Source organism: Ixodes scapularis, unplaced genomic scaffold (assembly GCF_016920785.2).
Source record: "Ixodes scapularis isolate PalLabHiFi unplaced genomic scaffold, ASM1692078v2 PGA_scaffold13__105_contigs__length_92229423, whole genome shotgun sequence".
Classification (NCBI taxonomy): Eukaryota; Metazoa; Arthropoda; class Arachnida; order Ixodida; family Ixodidae; genus Ixodes; species Ixodes scapularis.
In genome coordinates, this window is record NW_024609839.1 from 2,076,110 (window position 1) to 2,095,481 (window position 19,372).

General features: G+C 43.4%; 1 protein-coding gene across 1 annotated transcript; it reads left to right on the forward strand.

Moving 5' to 3' along the window:
* Positions 1-2,265: 2,265 nt before the first annotated feature.
* On the forward strand, positions 2,266-18,951 carry LOC115331623. The gene is made up of 4 exons (XM_040217299.1): positions 2,266-2,326; positions 7,570-7,705; positions 15,797-16,184; positions 18,682-18,951. The coding sequence occupies exons 1-4, from the start codon at positions 2,266-2,268 to the stop codon at positions 18,949-18,951; spliced, it is 855 nt and encodes a 284-aa protein (XP_040073233.1).
* Positions 18,952-19,372: the final 421 nt, after the last annotated feature.

Here is a 19,372-nt window from a genome sequence, read left to right on the forward strand (position 1 = left end):
CACATTACTCAATAAATACTCCACGAATAATCTTGAAATTTATTGTTTCGATTGTAAACCACTATATCTAATTTATGTATAATATGTATTAAGTTATGTTAACCATATAGCTAACGTATTTCCTGCATATCTGTAACTCAGATATTGTTTCCGGCATTTCTTTCACCATCAGCCAAGCACTCGTGGCCCGGACCTCGTCAAGCAAGCAAAGATTGGCTTTTTGTCCGTAGCTCCGGCAACTCTCCTTGCAGATGCGAATAAATGATTTGATTTAATTTGATACTCTGCTCCGCAGGCGGAGCCTATGCAGTTACTCTAGTGACAGCTGCCGCTGTAAAACACATAAACTAGACGCACCGTGTGAGCACAATACAAACATAAATTTCTATATTCGTAGGCATGCCTTACTCTATAAAACCTTTAGTACCGGGACTAAAGTATCAACTTTACTATTATCTCGTATACACCGAGGTATATTATTGCCTTTTTGCCTGGGATCAGATAGCGAAAGCAAGTTTATCATGGCTACACCCACTACAAAAACGAAAGCTGTTCGCCTGAGAAACAATTTCGACTATAACGCTAATACGTCTCCCCTTTTCGAGCAACATAAAAGTTCGAGCTTTCAAGAAGTATGAACATATAAACTTTCGATCTACGTTTACCACGACAGAAAACTTCTGGCACAATGTTACCCATCATCCTGAATTAAACCTGAACATCATTATAACACTCGTCAAGATAAGTGTATGTACTCCCTACAAACGGGACAAATATGGACACAATCATATTAACACCTGTAGACCCGCTGCTATATGAAGAGGTGAGGGAAAGAAGGAAACTGGAAACCGGTTTTCTGCCCTGCAGAAAACAATTACGTACGTCGGCCTTTAAGTGTGCGCTCTCTCTGAGTACGCACCAACTCAACTCTGCTAAGTTACACCGCGGCGTAGCGTGTCGGGCGCACTTCCGCTCTGGGGCTGTGGAAGCTACCATGCGGGATGAACATTCCTGTGTTGTATTGGAAGCAACCATACTAAAATTGGCATTCTCGTCAAAACCTTGCGACTGGGGCTGTACCAAAAGAGTCGGCAAAGGTTTGAAGACTATTTTCCACGCGTTTTCTGTATGCTCGGCTATCCCGAAAGCGTGGATAGGTGCTGTGAAAAGGGAAACCAGACACCGTCGGAACACGATTGCTCGAGCGCGAAGCACTTTGGGATAAATCCACGGTTATTTGTGGTCGTTAGATCTATTTGTTTTGTTCTAACATGAACCCGAAAAAAAACAAAAAAACGTCAAGTTGTCCGGACCACTCGCAGACCACGTTCAGTGCGACTTCACGGTTAAACGACCGTGGTATTGTTCAAGCTATCGTATTCTCTTTCAAACTCGTTCAAACTGTCGCCTGCCCGTTCAAACCGCAGGTGACAGTAGTGCAAACGTTGCGATAAGAAGTCATGCCTCAAATTACTTTTAAGCTTGAAGGTGGTTTCGGATAAGTAGGCTCGGCCTAAACAGTAGATACAGTGAGATGTTGATTAATTTTACCAGTTTCAACCACCGACTTGTTACGCCTGATTCACTGAAATCGATTCTGCTTGCGTTCTTTAGTATCGACGTCGAGCATCGCAGTTACCGTACGCACTTTCGCAGCCCGAGTGACGTCGCGACTGAAAATTGCGAGCAGAATCTTATTTTGTAAATATGGCTTTAACGTACATTCTGCGGCGTTCACGCTGAATGAATCGACGCACGTCACGCTATTTAGACAAAATTTTTGCGGTGTAATGAGCCTGGCTAATTTCGTTCAGGCTACTAGAGTGGTATGACAGTGCTGGGAAGACGTGGAATCAGCACTTCCAACGCGAAAACGTGTATGCAGACTGACACCGAAGCCGACGAATCAGATTTGCATGATTTGTTGATCCGGGTCGTGGCGTTTTCGCTTACACCCCATCGCGCATGCGCGGCGTTAGTACCGTACCCTTGGGGGCGCTCTGGTTGTTTTGTAAACGTCAGCGGGGCCGAGGCACTCAAATGTGGCATCCGGTGAATGCCCCCTGTTGAACCTCGTCCTTTCGAAAAAAAAGCTCGAACCTTCTCCTGAAAATAAAAGTTTCTTGACGTCAATTTTTTTTTTCTTTTTTGAGTGCACCCGCATTTTTTTTCAAAGCTGTTTTTGTATAAAAGATAGTGACGGAAAAGCATTTACGCAAAAGGAAAGGGGCACGTGTTCATTCCTCGGCTCATTGAGGAGGTAACATGGCTAAAAGTTTTCAGTTTTCTCTCCTCCTTCTCCTCTTTCTGGTGAGTGTGAAATTGCGTGAAATTTATATGCCAATTACTAAATAATTATGGATATACTAGAGTCACCAGTTAAGGCATCTTACTGCATAAAATCCTTGTTGCCACTTAACTCGTACTCTATTACAAAATTTAAAAAAAAACACCTTTTCGTTCACTAGAACATTTTAGAGCGATGACCTTGTGTGTTCGCAGAAATATTTAAAGAAGGAAGAAGTAGCATTTATTTTTGCAAATTTGGTAAGTTGAGAAATATTGTCACATCTGTGTGTTTCACACAGATGTGTCAATGTCACTCAACTCGCCTGATTGAGGTGCTATGGTGAGAAGCAAACACATTTCTCTGTCAAACTCGAAATGCACGCGATGTCCAAGCCACGCAATCGATTATTAATTTGAGCATTTTTTTTTCTCTGCAGTGTACCGTTCAGCAAAGTAAGTACGCTCCTTTCAGGCACTTCACACATATTTTATTGTTTGTTACTGTTATGCCATTTGTTTCTGTTTCCCCCAGTCAATACCACCTAGAAGACAAGGCCTGCATCTTCCTCCGCAGACGTCATCAAAAGTGGCCCCACGCTTAGCTTGCTTAGCGTCACCGTCAGCGCGTCTCACTGCGTCTCACAACGAGCGCAACGCTTGAACGCGGCGACGCCAAGATGGACGCGTCTGCCACTTTGCGTCGACTCTCGTAAAGCTTCAGCGTGTTGCACGCTTCAGGTGGGTTGGGGATCCACTCATGATGACGTCACGAGCAGGCCTTCTCTTTTAGGCGGAATTGACTGAACCGACTACCAGGTGAGTGGACGAATTTTCGCTTCCAGGCACGGTGTCGCGGTGTCCCTGGGCTAGGGAGAAATATTGTGCTGGATCAATAGGTTGGAGTTAAGGGCCTCACCTCCGACAGCGAGGGAACGGGGCCCATTTATTCTAACGTGCCTAATATACGAGACCTAATATAATGAGATTTGGATCGCCACGTATGCACCTGTTATTTCTGCTGCAAGTTTCGGGACGAGTGCATATCGTGCAAAGGCCAATCTTTTTTCAAAGTTGAGCGGAAACATTTTCGTTTACGAAAGGACGAAAGTGAGAAACGCTTTACGCGCTAAAGGCTGTTAGTGATGAAGCATTTGAGCTGCACTTGTATATCTGTTCGAACGCCGGGGTTTGATGTGCGCTCCCTTTTTTTATTCTGAACTGCCAGACTTTCTTCACCACGCTCTACCTTTCTGATATAAATAGTGGAAAAGAAAACGTCCATCTACACGAAAACAGCGTCGAACACCGACACTCTGTCGCGATATTGCTGGACCACACTAATTTTCGACGCCATTTGCACATATATTTCTTTTTAGAATAACTGGGAGGGGGCAGGTGCTTACTATTTCAGGGCCTCTACAATTCTTGATCCGTCCCCGGAGAAATGTCTGGTGTTAGGCATGGTGCTCAAATTGTATGGGAGGAGCCTAGTAGCGACTCCACCATTTGTGGTTGAGGGGTTCTCAATCGCGGCAGCTCAAGAAGCGAGAGAAGACAATGTTAGGTCTGAGATACCTGTATAGTTACTGCTTATGCACACGGCAATCTGAAATGTTCTCCTTTTTTTTTTTACGTGGCAGCTACAGTGCTCATGCATCATACACAAATTTCAGGAAGTCTCTTAAGCTTCGCCTTTAAGAGTGGAACCCGATGGCCAAATATAAGACCCGCTCGTTCTCAAGCCGTTCAAGTGTTTCTGCGTGTCCCGGAGAGCGAAGAAGACGCAGTTTCGAATGACTGCATTTTTACATGTGCCTTGACTACGCGTATCTTGCATATGGGACATGTTCAAAAAGAGATTACAGATTGGAAATCGAACGCCCGGGCACTATCATGTTCGAAAAAAGGTGACAAATCGAAGACTCTTTTAAATACGTTATAAACGTTTACGAACTTGAAAGTAACGATCCCGGTGCATTCACAGAATAAATAAACATGGCTAAAACACAACTCCAGCGATACGATGCCGAGAAACATCGAGGCGCAGATATTTGATCGCCCTATTAAACATTTCTACTTTGAGAGACACCCGGGCGGAGATCCCTGAAAGATGTGCGAAGATATGCTTTAAATGAAGGAATATTTGAAATTGAACATAATGATATTATCCGAATAGATACGTCAAACATTTCAGCAGCCTTTGTTGATTATTACACTGACCTTTTGGGGAAAGACATACCAATTGAAAAATAAACAAAAAATACAGTTATAGAACAGCTTGCAAACCTCTTGCCATTGTTATCAAATGACAAAAAAGAAATAGTCGAGGGCCTTCTGACCTTTCAAGAAATTTAAAATGTCAGAAAACTTCTTCCTTCAAACAAGATACCTGAACCTAATGTCCTAAGCGCTGAATTCTACACAATATTTTTTGATCTGTTGAGTCTATTACTACTTGAGGTCCTAAAAGCCGCAACAAGAGACACTACCGACAATTTTTTATAGTGGCCACACTGTATTAATTCTTAAAACAGAAGACACAATAGCTTCAAAAAGGTTGAAGCTTATCGATCTATATCACTTTGTAATGTGGACTATAAGATATTCGCATAAGTTTTAAAGGAACGCTTACACCTCGTAATACATCATCTAATCGGAGAACCCCAAGCTTGTGGTACACAAGGGATAAACATTCAAACTTACACATAGCAAGATCTGTGATAGACTGTATCCGATGAGCAAGGTCAAGTGGCAATAGTTTAACTTCACTTGTCCAAAGCGTTCGAATGAGAAAGCCATTCTTTCTTATTCAACATACTTTCTTGTCCAAACATAGGAGCCATGCTATTCGAGGGCATTCATCTCTTTTAAAAAAACAGCAGCACAATGCTAATTTTAAACAACTCCCTTTCTGTATCTATTCTTTTCCAATCTTTAGTAAGGCAAGGTTGTCCACTATCACTACTAATTTTTGTCTTTGAACTTGAACGTAATAATGTTTCGCATTATTACGAATGATAATATCCGAGGTTATACCCTTTGCTTCGCAGAGGTGAAGTTAATAACGTGTGCTGATCAGGTGCCGCTTTTCTGTTCGAATGAGAAGAGGGTAGAAAAAGGCCTTCAAATAACAGGAGAACTGCGACCCAACTGGAGGGAAAATGAACACAGGAAAATCTAATGGCTTCAGCATAGGCGCTTCCGAAACCGTGCCAGGACAGTTTGCTGAGTTGTCATGGAAGTGCTGTCCCTTCATGTATTTCGGCGTTGCTCTAGATCAGGGGTCTCCCGCCGGCCCGCGGCTTGCCACGGTCCTTCCAATGATGCCCTCCCGAGGCCCGCTTCCAGCAAGCCTGCTGCTATCGACGCAAAAATAAGCTCGTTTTAATTAAACGCCGCCACGACACGCAGCAAACGCGCACATGAAGATAGCAGAAAGGACGAGAACTAATAGTTTTCTATACTTTAAATTTTCATACTTATATTCCGTCCCTCGAAACTGCGACCGTCATCCCAATACGGCCGCTTAGCCAAAACGTGTAAAGATCAAACAGGATTCAATAATCTATATTTAAATTCCGTTGTAACTGAGATTAAGCAAAAAATCATTAGCATGGAGGGCACTATAAATTTCAATCTTCGCAAATGCAGCGGTGTGCAAGATTTGTTTAAACTATCTGAACTACTGAATGTCTTAAAGATATGACACCGCTACCGTCCAAAGGTACAAGCTTTCCATAGAACATTTGGGACCTTTATTTGGAGCTCATCTTGGGAACGGATGAAACGCGATTACTTATTCATTTCGTTGCAAGCTGGTGGCTTAGGTCTGGCACATTTATTAGTCCGCCAAATCGTTTCGCGACTTTTTTTTTTTTAATTTATCCGATCCTTTCCTGCTTAAGATCGTTAAAACAAAAGCTGACACATCACTTGCCCTCCTTTGTTGATTCGACAACGAATTCTGCTCCCGGACAACGCTGAGGTTTTTAGAAAGAGGTAGTTAATACCTTTATGTTTTTAAAATTCCGCTTTTCATTAGAATACCTACTTGAAGTATCAAGAAAACGGCTATCACAATTTCTGATTAAAAGTCTCTTTCCTATTCCACTATCAACGGACACGGTTTAGTGACTGTAAATGACAACATGTATTAAAACGAGCAAAGCGAATGTGTATATTTCAGAGCACTTAACAACGTTTTTCTGTCAGTTAGAGACATCAACGCTTCTATAACATCGTGGCTCCAAGAGTGTGGGATTTTGTACCATGGTCAATTGATTGTCGATTGTGTCACCCACCGGAAACAATAGAGCACTGCTTCATCTACTGTAAAAATACCGTTTTCGTCTCGAATGTCTTCCAACAACCTCTTAAAAAGGATACAGACTTTATAAAGAACATAGTATTCGTTTTTTACACATACCTAGTGAGGCAAACATTTCCTATAATTTATTTATGCTGATAGGCCTCCACAGCATCTGGAAATGCCGGATAATTGATAGGAACGCTAACGTATTACGCACCAGAAAATCTATTTTTCTATGAGATATTTCGAAAGTATGAAGTGTTTACGAAGCTCAACCACCAATACCTGAATGGTTTGTACTCTTCGATGCGTGTTTAAGACTTCCTGACTTTTCAGGTTACAGTCTGCTTAGAACTGTGGCGTTTGTTTGTAAAAGAGCGCTATAGGACTGCCGTTTAGGCAGACATTCCGTTCAACTTTTCACCTTATGTCTAACACTTTGTACATAATCATCTTTTCAGCTTTTAATCTTGTAGCCTTAATTTTTAACCTAACTTTCCATGTAATAAAGACAATCAAAAAAATGTCTGCGTGGCATATTGGGTATCGAGTCTGGTTTGCATAGGAAAGGTCGTGAATTCAATCCCGATCCGACTAATATGCTTCGAGGTTGTTTTTTTTTCTTCAAGGCTAATTAATTGTTTATCGAGCAATCAGAATTTTCCCGTTCCACTAACGCCGACGTCGACACCGACGCCGGTTTTTCTGCGTCACGCGCTCCTAAACGCTATCGCGTTAACAAAAACAAAAAGGCACGATGCTCTGTTTTGAGGCGCACACTGTTGTGATGTGTAAGCAGTGCGACCATGCGTTAGGCGTAATGGCGGCTCCTTTCGAATTCGAACCCAGATCTCCCTATCATGCCTTTTTTCTCCAATATAATAGTTCCCGGGTATTTAGCATTTTTGCAATCCTTGGGAGGTATATGTCTAGCTGTTTAATATATACATATACATACTTTCTTCTTCTAGGCAGCGGCACCCTATTTGACCTCGAAGATGTTATTTACCAAATCCTCCTGCGAAATTGCTCTTACGATAAAAGGCTGGCAACTTTTGATGTCACTGCAGATAACAAAACCCGAGGTCCCATTGAAAACCTCGTCAAGTACGTTATGCTACTATTAATTCCGAAAAAAATAAATTACAGAACAAACTAAGGTCGATTTAAATTGAAATCAGTTATGTTAACAAGTTTCAACGCCAAACTACAGATCGCTATTTATGACCACTAAAAATGTGTTTCAAATATTCCTGTGCGCGAATTTGTTTGTACCGTGTCATCTACTTATCCTTGCTAGTACTACCGAAAAGCAATAAGTGAATTCAACAAAAAAAACTGCTTTTATCATTTGCATTTGTCAGTAGACATTTTGTCACTTCACTAAGGTGCATAACAGTGAAAAACGCTCGCCGCTGGTGACTTCGTTGATGTTAGAAAAGCAACTCAAGTAACACAACGTGGAAACCCCGAGAGAAGCCACAACTGCCAAGAATTCTTAAGGTTCGCTTCGTTTCTTCGCCATTTCTTCAGCAAACCGGTAATTTTCTGTCTTACTTTTTTTTTTCAGAAAATGCTAAATTGTTTAACAACTGAATCTTACAAAATCCGAGACCATTCAATAAATAAGCGTTGCATTTATTAATTATTGTTTAGTTTAAATTAAATCCTATCTTAAAATGTACCTCTGTTCTCTACAAAGATCTAGTCGTAAAATAACAGTTCGGCGTTCTTTGGCTGGTTCATATTTAGTGCCCTAAGAAGTTATTTAAAAGACGGCCTAAAAGAGTTATTCGTGAAAAATCTATAAGGGGTTCTTAAGCTCCTCTTTTGTTGCGAAAGAGTTCTTCGTCGCCCAGTTGACATTCTAGCACGTCAGAGTGCGAGAGTATTTGAGGGGAGACTTTCTTGAAGACCTGAAAGAGGTCTTGACGCGTCGAAGGACCTTTGAAAAACCGATTTTGTTTGTAGAGTGTATTGCATAGATTACCCAAGGACGTTCTCGGATCATTTGGACGGTCCTTGCGACATGTGCGAATCAGCATGGTATAATTCACAGACTAAAGCCGGGTCACACTGCTCATACATCCTTCAAAGACAGTTTGCAAACACGAGTCATCGCAATAACCTTGGTTCGAATGCCGCCTGCCAAGTTTTACTCTTGAACTCTTTGCCATGCGGCATTCGAGGCACGGATTCGCGGTGACGAGCGTTTGGATCTGTATGCACGCTGTCTTTTGTCTGAAGTATAAGCTGTGTGACCACGGCTCAAAGAATAACTCTGGTCGAAAACGAAAGAAGGATAAGTGACTGGTATCACTTTAGTAGCATGAATATGATCACAGCCGAAATATTACCTTAAAGGGTCGATGCAAAAATTGTTTGTACTTTGCGCAAGTATGGCTTAGAACGGATCCCTGACGTTAATGACCTATGAAACACGCGTTCGTTTATAACCCCACGCCGCAATAGAAGTCCCAGAAAAAAATTAAAGAAAACGAGCAGCGTTCACCCCCTCAATTCGCAGCCAGAACAAGCGGCCGCGTGATCTGGAGCCGATAATATGCCGCCAGTGTTGATCATAGTCACGCGCTGGGGTTGGCAAAGCACAGGACACCCGGTGAGTTCCAGACATTGTTATGGCTCGGCTGTTGTCGTCGTCGCAGCGATTGGACGCGGGTCACTACCGAATGCTCCTCGAGCTATTAATTATCACGAGCCCAAATCGAGTGCCCACGCCATGCTCGGGGCCAATCTATGAGCCGCATTCAAATATCGTCATTGGGGTGCATTGCGATCCCCATGTTACGTCATCAAATTTTGCAAAGGAGAGATTAAATGAAAGTGATCGCTTTTGTACTTGAAACTACACCGCAACAAAGGACTTTCTGGGCCAGTGGCGTTGCCTGCGAGTATCCTCGAGTCGCACTAGTGCCAATAAGCTTGTGCAAAGTGAAAAACATTCCAAGCGAATATCGTTGCACCGCTCCTTTAAAGTGATGCCGCGTACCCCACAAAACCCAATTTCAAAGATGCCACCAGCTGCTCTTTAGCTGGCGGCAAGCGCGTTAGCTTTTAGTCAAGGAGCACCGGCGCAGCACATTTGTGACGTCCTGTCGCAGTAGAGCTGCGGTCGCTTGGTTGTGCCCAACGTTACTAGATTAGCTCAGTTGTGGAACTCCCGCGGAAGGGGGTACCCCCCCTCACTCACTTCAATCCGCCTGCCGTCGTTCGAAGCGCCATCTAAAGTTTCGTCTCACAGCTGTGCGTTCCATACAGCAGAGCTGAAACACCATCTAGACGCCGTGCTTCGAAACGCACGTATCGCATAGAATGCACTGCAGTTACCAAAGCAGCCGTCCGGCGCGTCAAGCGAAGGCAGGCGAGTCGTGGTGAGTGAGGGGGGGGGGGGGGGGGGGTGGCACTGCTCGTGGCTTGCAGCATCTATGAGCAGGTCCGTAACTTAGCTAATCTAGTAATGTTGGTTGTACCCGTTGTAGCACGTACCGCAGCCCCCTTTTGACATCACGTAGCGGCCGGGTGGATGGATAAACGTTAAAGAGGCCCTCCGGAGCGTTCTGCGATGGTCTATTTATGGCGGTAACTCAATCTACAGGCCCTAAGGATCCTAAAAATCATAAAATTACGGTCATGCGCGGCGGATTTCCCAATTAAAATTGCTATCAAAGTCCTTGGCACGTCCCTCTTTCTGATATGACCCCGGAAAACGGGAGGGGCATCTCTTTACGTGTCAGCCAATAAGCGAAGGATTCCGGCGTCACTGTGCGCCACCAACGCGGCCGACCGCCGACCCGCGGAGGAATCTCTCCGGACTTTGTGCTCGGCAGTCGTCGTTCGTCGCACCGCACCGTCGCGCTGCTACTGCAATACGCAGTCGCATTCCACAGATGACAAGGAAAACTTTGACTCGTTGACGTGGAAGGCTCGCAAAGCTGGCTTCGGAGTCGGGATCCACGAGAAGAAGGAACACGTGTCCCGCAAACGCACGCCTGCAGACGCCCCGGGAGGCAGACTAGCCGACGCGCCGACGCATCACCCCCTAGCAACAAGCTTGCGGGGAGAAAACATAGTTCGCTGGCTTTGGAGCGATAATTGCGGACTATGTTTCCCGCACCACAATCAGTTTGCGTTTTTCTCAAACTATACTTTACAACAAGCTTAAAAAGTGTTGCAATAATAACGTTCGCATTCAGCGCGTGATGCAGCTTTTCGATTGGTCAAGTTTTAGCGAGGGGCAGGGAATGGGGGATTGTCTTCCAAGAGAAAATAGTCCCGATGTGTTTCTTCTGCCATCTGCTTAATAAACGGTTTTGTAATCTAAAACTTTGCATACATATTAATTTGCACTTACTACGCAATATAACCAGATAAACAGACGATCGCAGAAAGCTCCGGAGGGCCCCTTTAATGGCTCTACCCTCTGTAACGGGTTGTAGCTTGGGCCACCTAGTCGGAGTCTAAAAGGGCGAAGATAGGATTCTTCTAGACCTTCTAAGCCAGTTTTATCCTTCTGATTTTTCGTGCATTCTTACCTCTCACATTTTTCTTCCTGCCTCTTTCACTCCCTCTCCCACTGGAAAAGTCTGCTCCGCCCCATCATTAGTGTGTAGGTATTTAAATGAAATCTTTCGGTTTTCGGGTACGGCAACAGTGATCATCAACCGTGCGGCTGATGATCAGTGTTGCCATTTCTTCAGCAGATAGTTTCGGTTTTTGCCGTAGACACCCGAAACCAAACTTGGAGTCGTGATATTTATAAAACTAGACACACTATCCTGAAAAAAACATTAGACATTTTAATTAAGGGACATCGCTTTAATTGAAAACATTCGTAATCTCATATACAAAAATAGTGACCTGAGACTCAAGGCATGGCGAATGCCGCTCATCTGATTATCCCGCGTCAGCCAAAGAGATCGCGACATTTTACCAATAAGAATTCCGAAGGACCAATCAGAACATCCGAAGTCAGGCTTTAAGCTGTCATCGACAATGCGGGCCGAAACCGGTGACAAGAAGGAGACCAGAGCACGGCAAGGACGTAAGAACACCGAGTCGGAACTATTTGTGAGTACACAAAGAAAAAAAAAATGTGCGTTCTCAAAAAGCGGTTTTCGAATCTCCAAGAACTCTTTTAGTTCCTAAAGAACGGTTTCGCGTCAAGCACTATCGCCCCCTGGCACACTAGAAAGGCAAGGTGGGGATGAAGGACTCTTTCGCATCAAAAAATGAGCTAAAAAAAGACACGAATAGGTTTATAAAGAAAACCCCTTAAGGGGCTGCTTAAATTAACTTTTTGTGGTACAAAATATGGACAAGCCGAAGAAACGCTAAACGTTTCCTTTTTTCTTTTTTTTTACGACCAGATTTCTTCTAAAGTGGAAGCTAGGCAGATGCCTTTGTGACTACTATAACTGTCGGCCGCGTTCGAACGGAAACGCCGTTCCGCGCGTTTTGCGAGTGCAGTAGAGACGGAGGCGGCTAGCTTCGCGTCTACCCACTATTCCTCCCAATCAGAGCTCGGCGTCCGGATGTCCCCGCGCGTTCTCGTCTCCTATTCTTCCCCGGTTCTAGCACGTGGATAGACCTTTGCATCGCTCCTCACCCGTGAGAAAAATGCCAAGTCACTTAGCTGTGCAGGCATGACGCAGCGTCTAATATACCGCTAGGCAAAGCAACAGCGCATGCCCGCAAGGCATTCCACAGCCCAGCATACAAAGGTGGAAGCGCGCAGGAGGCAAGTTTTGCAAAGGTCTATAAAACAGCTTAAGTTCAAATCTTTCTTTTAGTAAGCTTGAGATGCACGATGAGTGCGACTGCTACCAACGCTAACGATCCGAGGGGGCCAATCAGGGATCGGCAAGAAGTGCTTCGTCACGGTGCACGGCGTTTTTTGTGGGTTTGCGGATGGTGGTTCGCGAGCGACACCCGTTCAGGCTTACCGAAAAGCAGTCGGCGGTATCTCGGCGATCACGCGTGAGTCTGTCGACTTCTGTTTGGCAACTTTCGTCTACAGTTTTAAAGAAACGCTACCTTAACCTACGATCCAAAGGCTAAATGTCCCTTTTTGGTACGGAATCATTTTTTCTTCGGGCTCTTCGCACGCATCTTGAGTGCAGGCAGAACAATCCACGTGGACCAGCGAAATGTGCACGCCGGTGATATTCCCCACGCTCGCCCAGGAGCAAAGCCCAGATAAGCACACCTTACTCCTCCTGGTTGGGTGGAGAAGGATGCCCTCCGACCCAAGTTATATTCGCAAAAATATGCAGATACGTTTTTTTTCGCGAATGAAGTAACGGCGTAGTTTTAAGAAAATGAAACGACTAACACGTTGTTGTTTCATTGCGGTGAAGTAACGCGTAGCGGTTTCTGGTTACTTCAGAGACAGAACGTGTACTACACGAGAACCCTGCGTAGTTCTCTCCCCAGCTCGCGCCTGTGATTGGCGTAACCAGAAAACTCTACATAGGCCACGGAAGCGATCTGCACAAGGTGTGCCTGTATAGCCAAAGTCATCCCTCAACGAACGCCTTACAAGGCGAGCAATTGTTAACGGCGGCAAGCATTGGAACCGGCTGCTGCTTCACAAAAACGACACGTTAAGAGGAACCAGGAAATGACGCATTACTTTCAAGTCAGGGGTAACGCGTTCTTTGTGAATTACAGTACCGAGTAACGTTATCAGTTTCTATTTTAGTAAGTAACGAGTAGTGGTGGTTAATTACTTGAATTTACTAACGTGTACATGTTCTAACAGTGCTCTGTAATCTGTGCGAAGTGCTAAGAAAAGTGCCTCCACATACATCAAGGCTTCTACTTTCTTAGCTTACTATTATTACCCAATGAAAAAATATATATATTTATTATTGTGTTATGTTTACTGGATAAATATTCATGGCAGAACTTTTGGGTATTTCATATCAGTTTCATATGTCCCGTATCAGTTTCAGCTAGGCTAGGTGGCGCTAAGTACCGTGCAGTTCAAGTGCTATAAAAATTATTTTTATGTCCTCACACCACCATTACACTTCGGGCCCCCATACACACATGTAGATACATTTCTCATGTCACTAGCATCAGCTGAACATGTACATTGAGAGCCTACACATTGACGGCACAGCAAACATGAATAAAAGAGCACACCCGATAGCTGCTTCTGAGCTCTGCGCCTCCGCCTTTTATATTGATCGCTTTGAAGGTACGGATTTTTTTTGGTGACCACCTAAGCAATCGATAATATTCCCAGTATGGTGATTTTTGTTTCAGTAATGTTTTGAGAATATTTTGAACTGCACAAAAGATGAATCTTCTAGTAATAAAATGAACACTCATACCGTAATTATTCGAAAGCCAAGAAATCAAGCCGCCGCACCACTGCGGTTCCAAGCCACGTGTCTACTTCCCCGCGCGGCACGTCGTATACTGAAAATAAATTAGATGAAGTTACTTCTGATTGGTTTACCGGACACATTTTTATATCAAAACTTATAGGATATGAAAACATATAACAACTGATATGACTGAAATTATGTATTGAAATGGAGTGATGGGCTAGCAGGCAAGTACATTAAGACGAATATTGTGCAAAAAACAGAAACAAGTAGGAGAAGTGGGAAAAAGAAATATGACTTTAAAATATTATGCATGATGTGGACGTCGTATCAGTTCTCGTTTAAGCAGCGTATATATTCTACATTCTCATTTCAATTTTCCATAAGTTGTCATTTAAATAACATATGAACTTGTATACTGCACATCAGTTGGCATATGTTGTATATCAGTTCTTTTATGTCGCATATTCGTTTTCGGGTATTTCGTATCAGTTTCATATGTCGCATATCAGTTTTTGGATATTTCGCATCCGTTTCATATGTCGCATATCAGTTTTTGGATATTTCGTATCAGTTCTTATGTAGATTCATATACTTTTCTTTCAGAAGGGTAACTTTACCACTTTTTCTGTTGTCTTTGTTTGCTGCTGCACTTTCTTTTGTGTGTGGTAAAAGTACGTCGGATTTGTGGACTCTATTTGCCTTCACTATTTTGCGTTATTTTTTATTTTTCTATTTTTTTAGAGTGAGCGAGCACATAAATTGCATGTTGTTCCTGGACGCTATAAAAATCGCATTGATGCGTGGGAGAAATGGATTGCACGCTCTTTAAACGGACCACCAAATTCGGTTTCCTAACTTATTTCGCTGGGGTTTAGTGCAGAAGGTGCCTGAAGTTGGTGGAAGCTTTCACCGAAATTGTGAAAAGATCGGGTCACCTGAGTAAATCAAGAAAAATCAAAACCTATGTTTTCCTTATACTTTGCATATACAGTAAAACTATTATATGTTACCCTTCCGTTTATTTAGGCTAAATTATGTGAAGAATAGGTAAGGAAATTCTATTTTGTTTACATTTCAAATTGTTTTCATTAATAGTATACGTCAGAATATCCCACAACGAGTTGCTGATGATTTTGAGATAAAAAGGCTGAGCCATAATTTTTCCGTAGACAAAACAAGTTTTTCTTTTGTTTTTGTTTCACTGCGGAGGTTTTATGTATTTATACTTTCATTTGGTGAATACACCAGCTTCGAGCACCTCTGTAGTAAATTCAAGCGCGATAAGATAAGAAACCGGTTTATGCGGTCAGTTTAAAGTGCGTTCAATTCATTTCACCCACGCGGTCATTATGAATGTAATTATTTACTACTAATTAAGGTTTCCATCTGTGAAATAAAGTATCATCTGACGAACGGTATTACAGTAACTGATAAAAACTATCGCTTATGCTAGCTTTAATAGCGTCGGCGGCACTACGGAGATTAATCTTATCAACGGCGACGGGTAGCAGTAGCCGTGCCTTGAAGTGTTATCGCGATGCAGATTAAAGCTACAGCTTTAATCTGCATAGCTTTAGCTTTAATCTGCTCGATTAAAGCTAAAGCTACAGAGGGCGCTGTGGTCGCTGAAAACATGGTGAAAGAATTATCTGCGGGATCTTTTCAAGCATACTCGAAGAATGTCTGCTTCGCACTTATGCAAAACATGTCCGCCAACAGTTTGATTAGGGCCCGTGTCACAGTACCGCCATTCAAAAAAGAGAGCCTTAGACTGTGTCTCCAGATATTGTTTTATACGCGGCGTGAGCGCAGCTTAACGATACAGTTTTTTTTGATGCAGGTATCCACCAGTCAAGATCAAAGTCGGCCCAGTGGTCTACCTCGCCGCCAAAGTACAGTCTTTGAAGCTGTCTGCTGTATACGTGCAGATATTTCACAACAACCAGTCTGGCGAGGAGGGTAAGGCGTACATATCGGAGCAAGTAGAACACGAAGACGAGTACTCGTGGACCGTCACCAAGGGGGCTGATTTCACCGTTAAAGCCAAGTTCAGTATAAACGTGCCACTAATTTATCAGTTCTCGACAGAATTTTCGACAACACTCAAGACAAGCTCTGGATCCACCAGGGTGGAAACACGTACTACGCGACAACTGATTAAACAAGATATAAAAATACCCCCCGGAGCCACTATCGAAGCCAAGTGGTACGTCAACGAAGCACAAGTGGTGCGTACGAGTCGGTATTTTTTGTTGATATTTCGCTTAAAGGTTGGTCAAATATCACACTGTGTCTATAACTACACCGTTTTTTTTTTTTTAGCCTCCTTTCTGGGGAATGACGGTGATAAAGTCAGAACAAATCTGTGAACGCGCAATAAAAGAATTATAATTGCTTGCACATCGAGACGCCACGTGGAACCAACTTTTCGCAAATATTCTCCCAATTTATGTTAATGAGCGGCGAACCCTTTTTTTCTATGGGGAAATATTATCAAAGACACAGACAATCAGAACCGAAATGTTTAGTCTACATACAAACAACTTTAGAAGGATTGTCCTGTGAAAACCGGAAGTTACTCAGTTTTCGGGCTGGTCACGTAGAGAGGGCCTAAGCATAGTAAATTGTGATATTTATTTAATTAAAAACCCATATTTGTTAAATAAATTATTAACATCAATATGAAACGTGACGCCAAATTTCGCAAGTGTGCATGAGTTCTCGTCTCGTGACTTGACATCAGGCATGGTAATGTCAAAGCCGCCGACGTAGACTTATTTCTGGTTTTGATCAACATGGTGGATTATGCGTACAAAGATCGTTGTCAGAAAATATTGAGCTTCCCTCCATACCATAAATATTGTCTTTCTTAGGAGTAAGTTATTTTACTGAGTCAGCAGTCAAGAGCTGCCGTGGCTCTCTCGCCGTGATGTTGCGTCAGAGCTTCCGCATTGGCCAACAAAAAACGGTGTGCGTTTCGCGGGTGCATTCTGAGCATTTGGGTGCTGTATAAAATTGAACTACTTGTGCGGTAAAGTATGAAAAATTCGGATATTGTTACCATGATATTCCTATAAGCAATGACAATATAAACATTTGACCGGAAAACTCCTCGAAGTAAAGTTTTATGGAGATAGTTCAACCTTTCTGGCTACCTAAAATAAACCATCACGTAGCTCTCAGCGTAAAACAAAACGGCCCCAGTCTAACACTAGCCTCACAAAAAAAAAAGTCAACTGAATGCACACGCGCAGTAAGAAGGCTTGTAACCAGGATAATATGTAGGTTTTTTCCGCGTCGGTAATGTTTCCCGGCACTATAACGGATTGTCCAGGACAGAAAGACCACCGCCAGGTTTAGCTATGAGGCTGCTGATAGCGGTGCAGAGCTGGTGGTTTCATAATCGCCTTTCAGATTTCTCGAGTTCGATTTTCCAGAGAACGCTACTTTTTTTGCGTAGCTTTTGTGATCTCGCAGAAAATGTGTTTCCTTCAGGTACTTTTTTGCCCTCGCATTCTTGGCGTATTTTGATCTGAACTACCCAAAAGAGTTTAGGTAGAATAGACGAATATATGCGTGGGTTCTCGAAGACTTGCTTTGGATGTGTAAAGCCTGGGTCCCACTGCTCATACAAAAGACAATCTGCAAATACGAGTCACTGTGACATCCGGGGTTCGAATGCCACGTGCAAAGCTTCCTCCTTGAAATCGTTGCCATTCGGAATTCAATGCACGGATCTCGCGGCGACTCGCGTTGGAATCTCTATGCAGACTCTCTTTTGTCTGATGTAGGAGCAGTGCGACTCTGACTTGACACATCATTCAAAGGACAGTGTGCAGGCACTGTCTGAGGCTTATGAGGGACACATCGGGCGCACGAAACCTGCCTGGACATGTACGAAGCAAATATGCTCCCTACATGATTCAGGTGTACCTTCAGGTCATCATGTCATCATGTGACAGCGAACAGCCTTAATTTTGTGATATGTACGACCATGTCTTAACAAGGCTCGACGTATTTGCCGCATAACCGGAGGCTCGTCTGCGGAGTCCAGTTTTCATGCAGAAAGTAAGTCATTGTGGGGTGGGCAAGAGTCGTTTAGGCCGGGGCAGCGCAAAGGCACGTAGGAAACCCCGTCTGTGTGAAAAAGTGCATTTTGCGCATATTTATTTGTTTTGCCGGCTCGATTCCTTCCCCATCGTTCATATCACGCCACTCGAACTTCTGGTAACCCGCCGCGAACAAAGCGCCCACAATACAACATATAACGTCACGTTTACAGTGTTGCCAGTAAAATCTTCTAAGCCGGGATCACACTGCTTATACATGGTACAAAAAACTGTCTGCACACAGATTCGAACGCGAGTCACCGCGAGAACCATGCTTTGAATGCCGTATGGCTATAAGTTCAAGGAGGAACCTGAGGACGCGGCATTCGAACCAGGGATATTGCGGTGACTCGTGTTTGCAGAATGTATTTTGTATGAGCCGTGTGACCCCGACTTTATCCTCTAGGAACAAACTTAAAAGATACAACAAGTTAACAATACAAAAATTATTGCGACTCGTAATTTGTATTACCTGTTTAGATCTATATATTAACGTGTTGCATTGATTTTGAGGAAAATCAGCGACAATTCATATTTTGCCTTACTTCGCTGACGATTTAATTGAAACTTGGGTGACACCATATGTCTGTGTCTTCAATATGTTGCATCTTTACAGGTGGTGCCATGGGTAGCCGACATCTTGATGGAGGGATACGTTGCAGCATTATTTGAAACGCCCGACAAGAAACTAACATGGAGGTACTTAAACGTGCGAGATTTCGAACACGACCACCTAACAAAATACGGGAAAGGCGTCACGTTTCAGGCATTGGGGCTGTTCCAAGCGAACGTAGCACAGAGCTACCACCTCTCTACCACCGAGAGAAAAATAGCGCAGCGCACCACAAGCATGGCCAAATATACTTTTGAGCAAGAAACCTCATGAACCACGACCGAGTGGATGGAAACAAGTTTTCGAAATAATAATAAAAAAACCAATGAAAGCCGTTCTAATCTTCACTTTTTTTGCCGGTAAGCGGGAAAAGAAACTGTGAAAAAGTTTTGTTGATCCCTTGAAGGTTATTCCGGTCTTTAAGTCTGGAGAACTATTGCTTGCTAATAACTACCGTCCAATTTCTCTAACAAGCATACCCTGCAAACTTCTGGAACATGTGATCTACACCCACCTCGCTAATTACCTTTTAGGTACTAACTTCTTTTTCCCGAACCAGCACGGTATCCGAAAGAAACGATCTTGCGAAACTCAAGTATTTGAATTCATTACCGATATACATGAGAACATTCACTCACGGGTGCAGACGGACGCTATTTTTGTCGACTTCACAAAGGCGCTTGACTGAGTCCCG

What these genes read in the sequence shown, in the direction of transcription:
- LOC115331623 (XM_040217299.1), top strand. Translation starts at nt 2,266, where the DNA reads ATGGCTAAAAGTTTTCAGTTTTCTCTCCTCCTTCTCCTCTTTCTGGTG. An exon ending in CCCATTGAAAACCTCGTCAA is followed by an intron (nt 7,706 to 15,796) that starts GTACGTTATGCT and finishes TTTTTGATGCAG; the next exon opens with GTATCCACCAGTCAAGATCA. An exon ending in ACGTCAACGAAGCACAAGTG is followed by an intron (nt 16,185 to 18,681) that starts GTGCGTACGAGT and finishes GCATCTTTACAG; the next exon opens with GTGGTGCCATGGGTAGCCGA.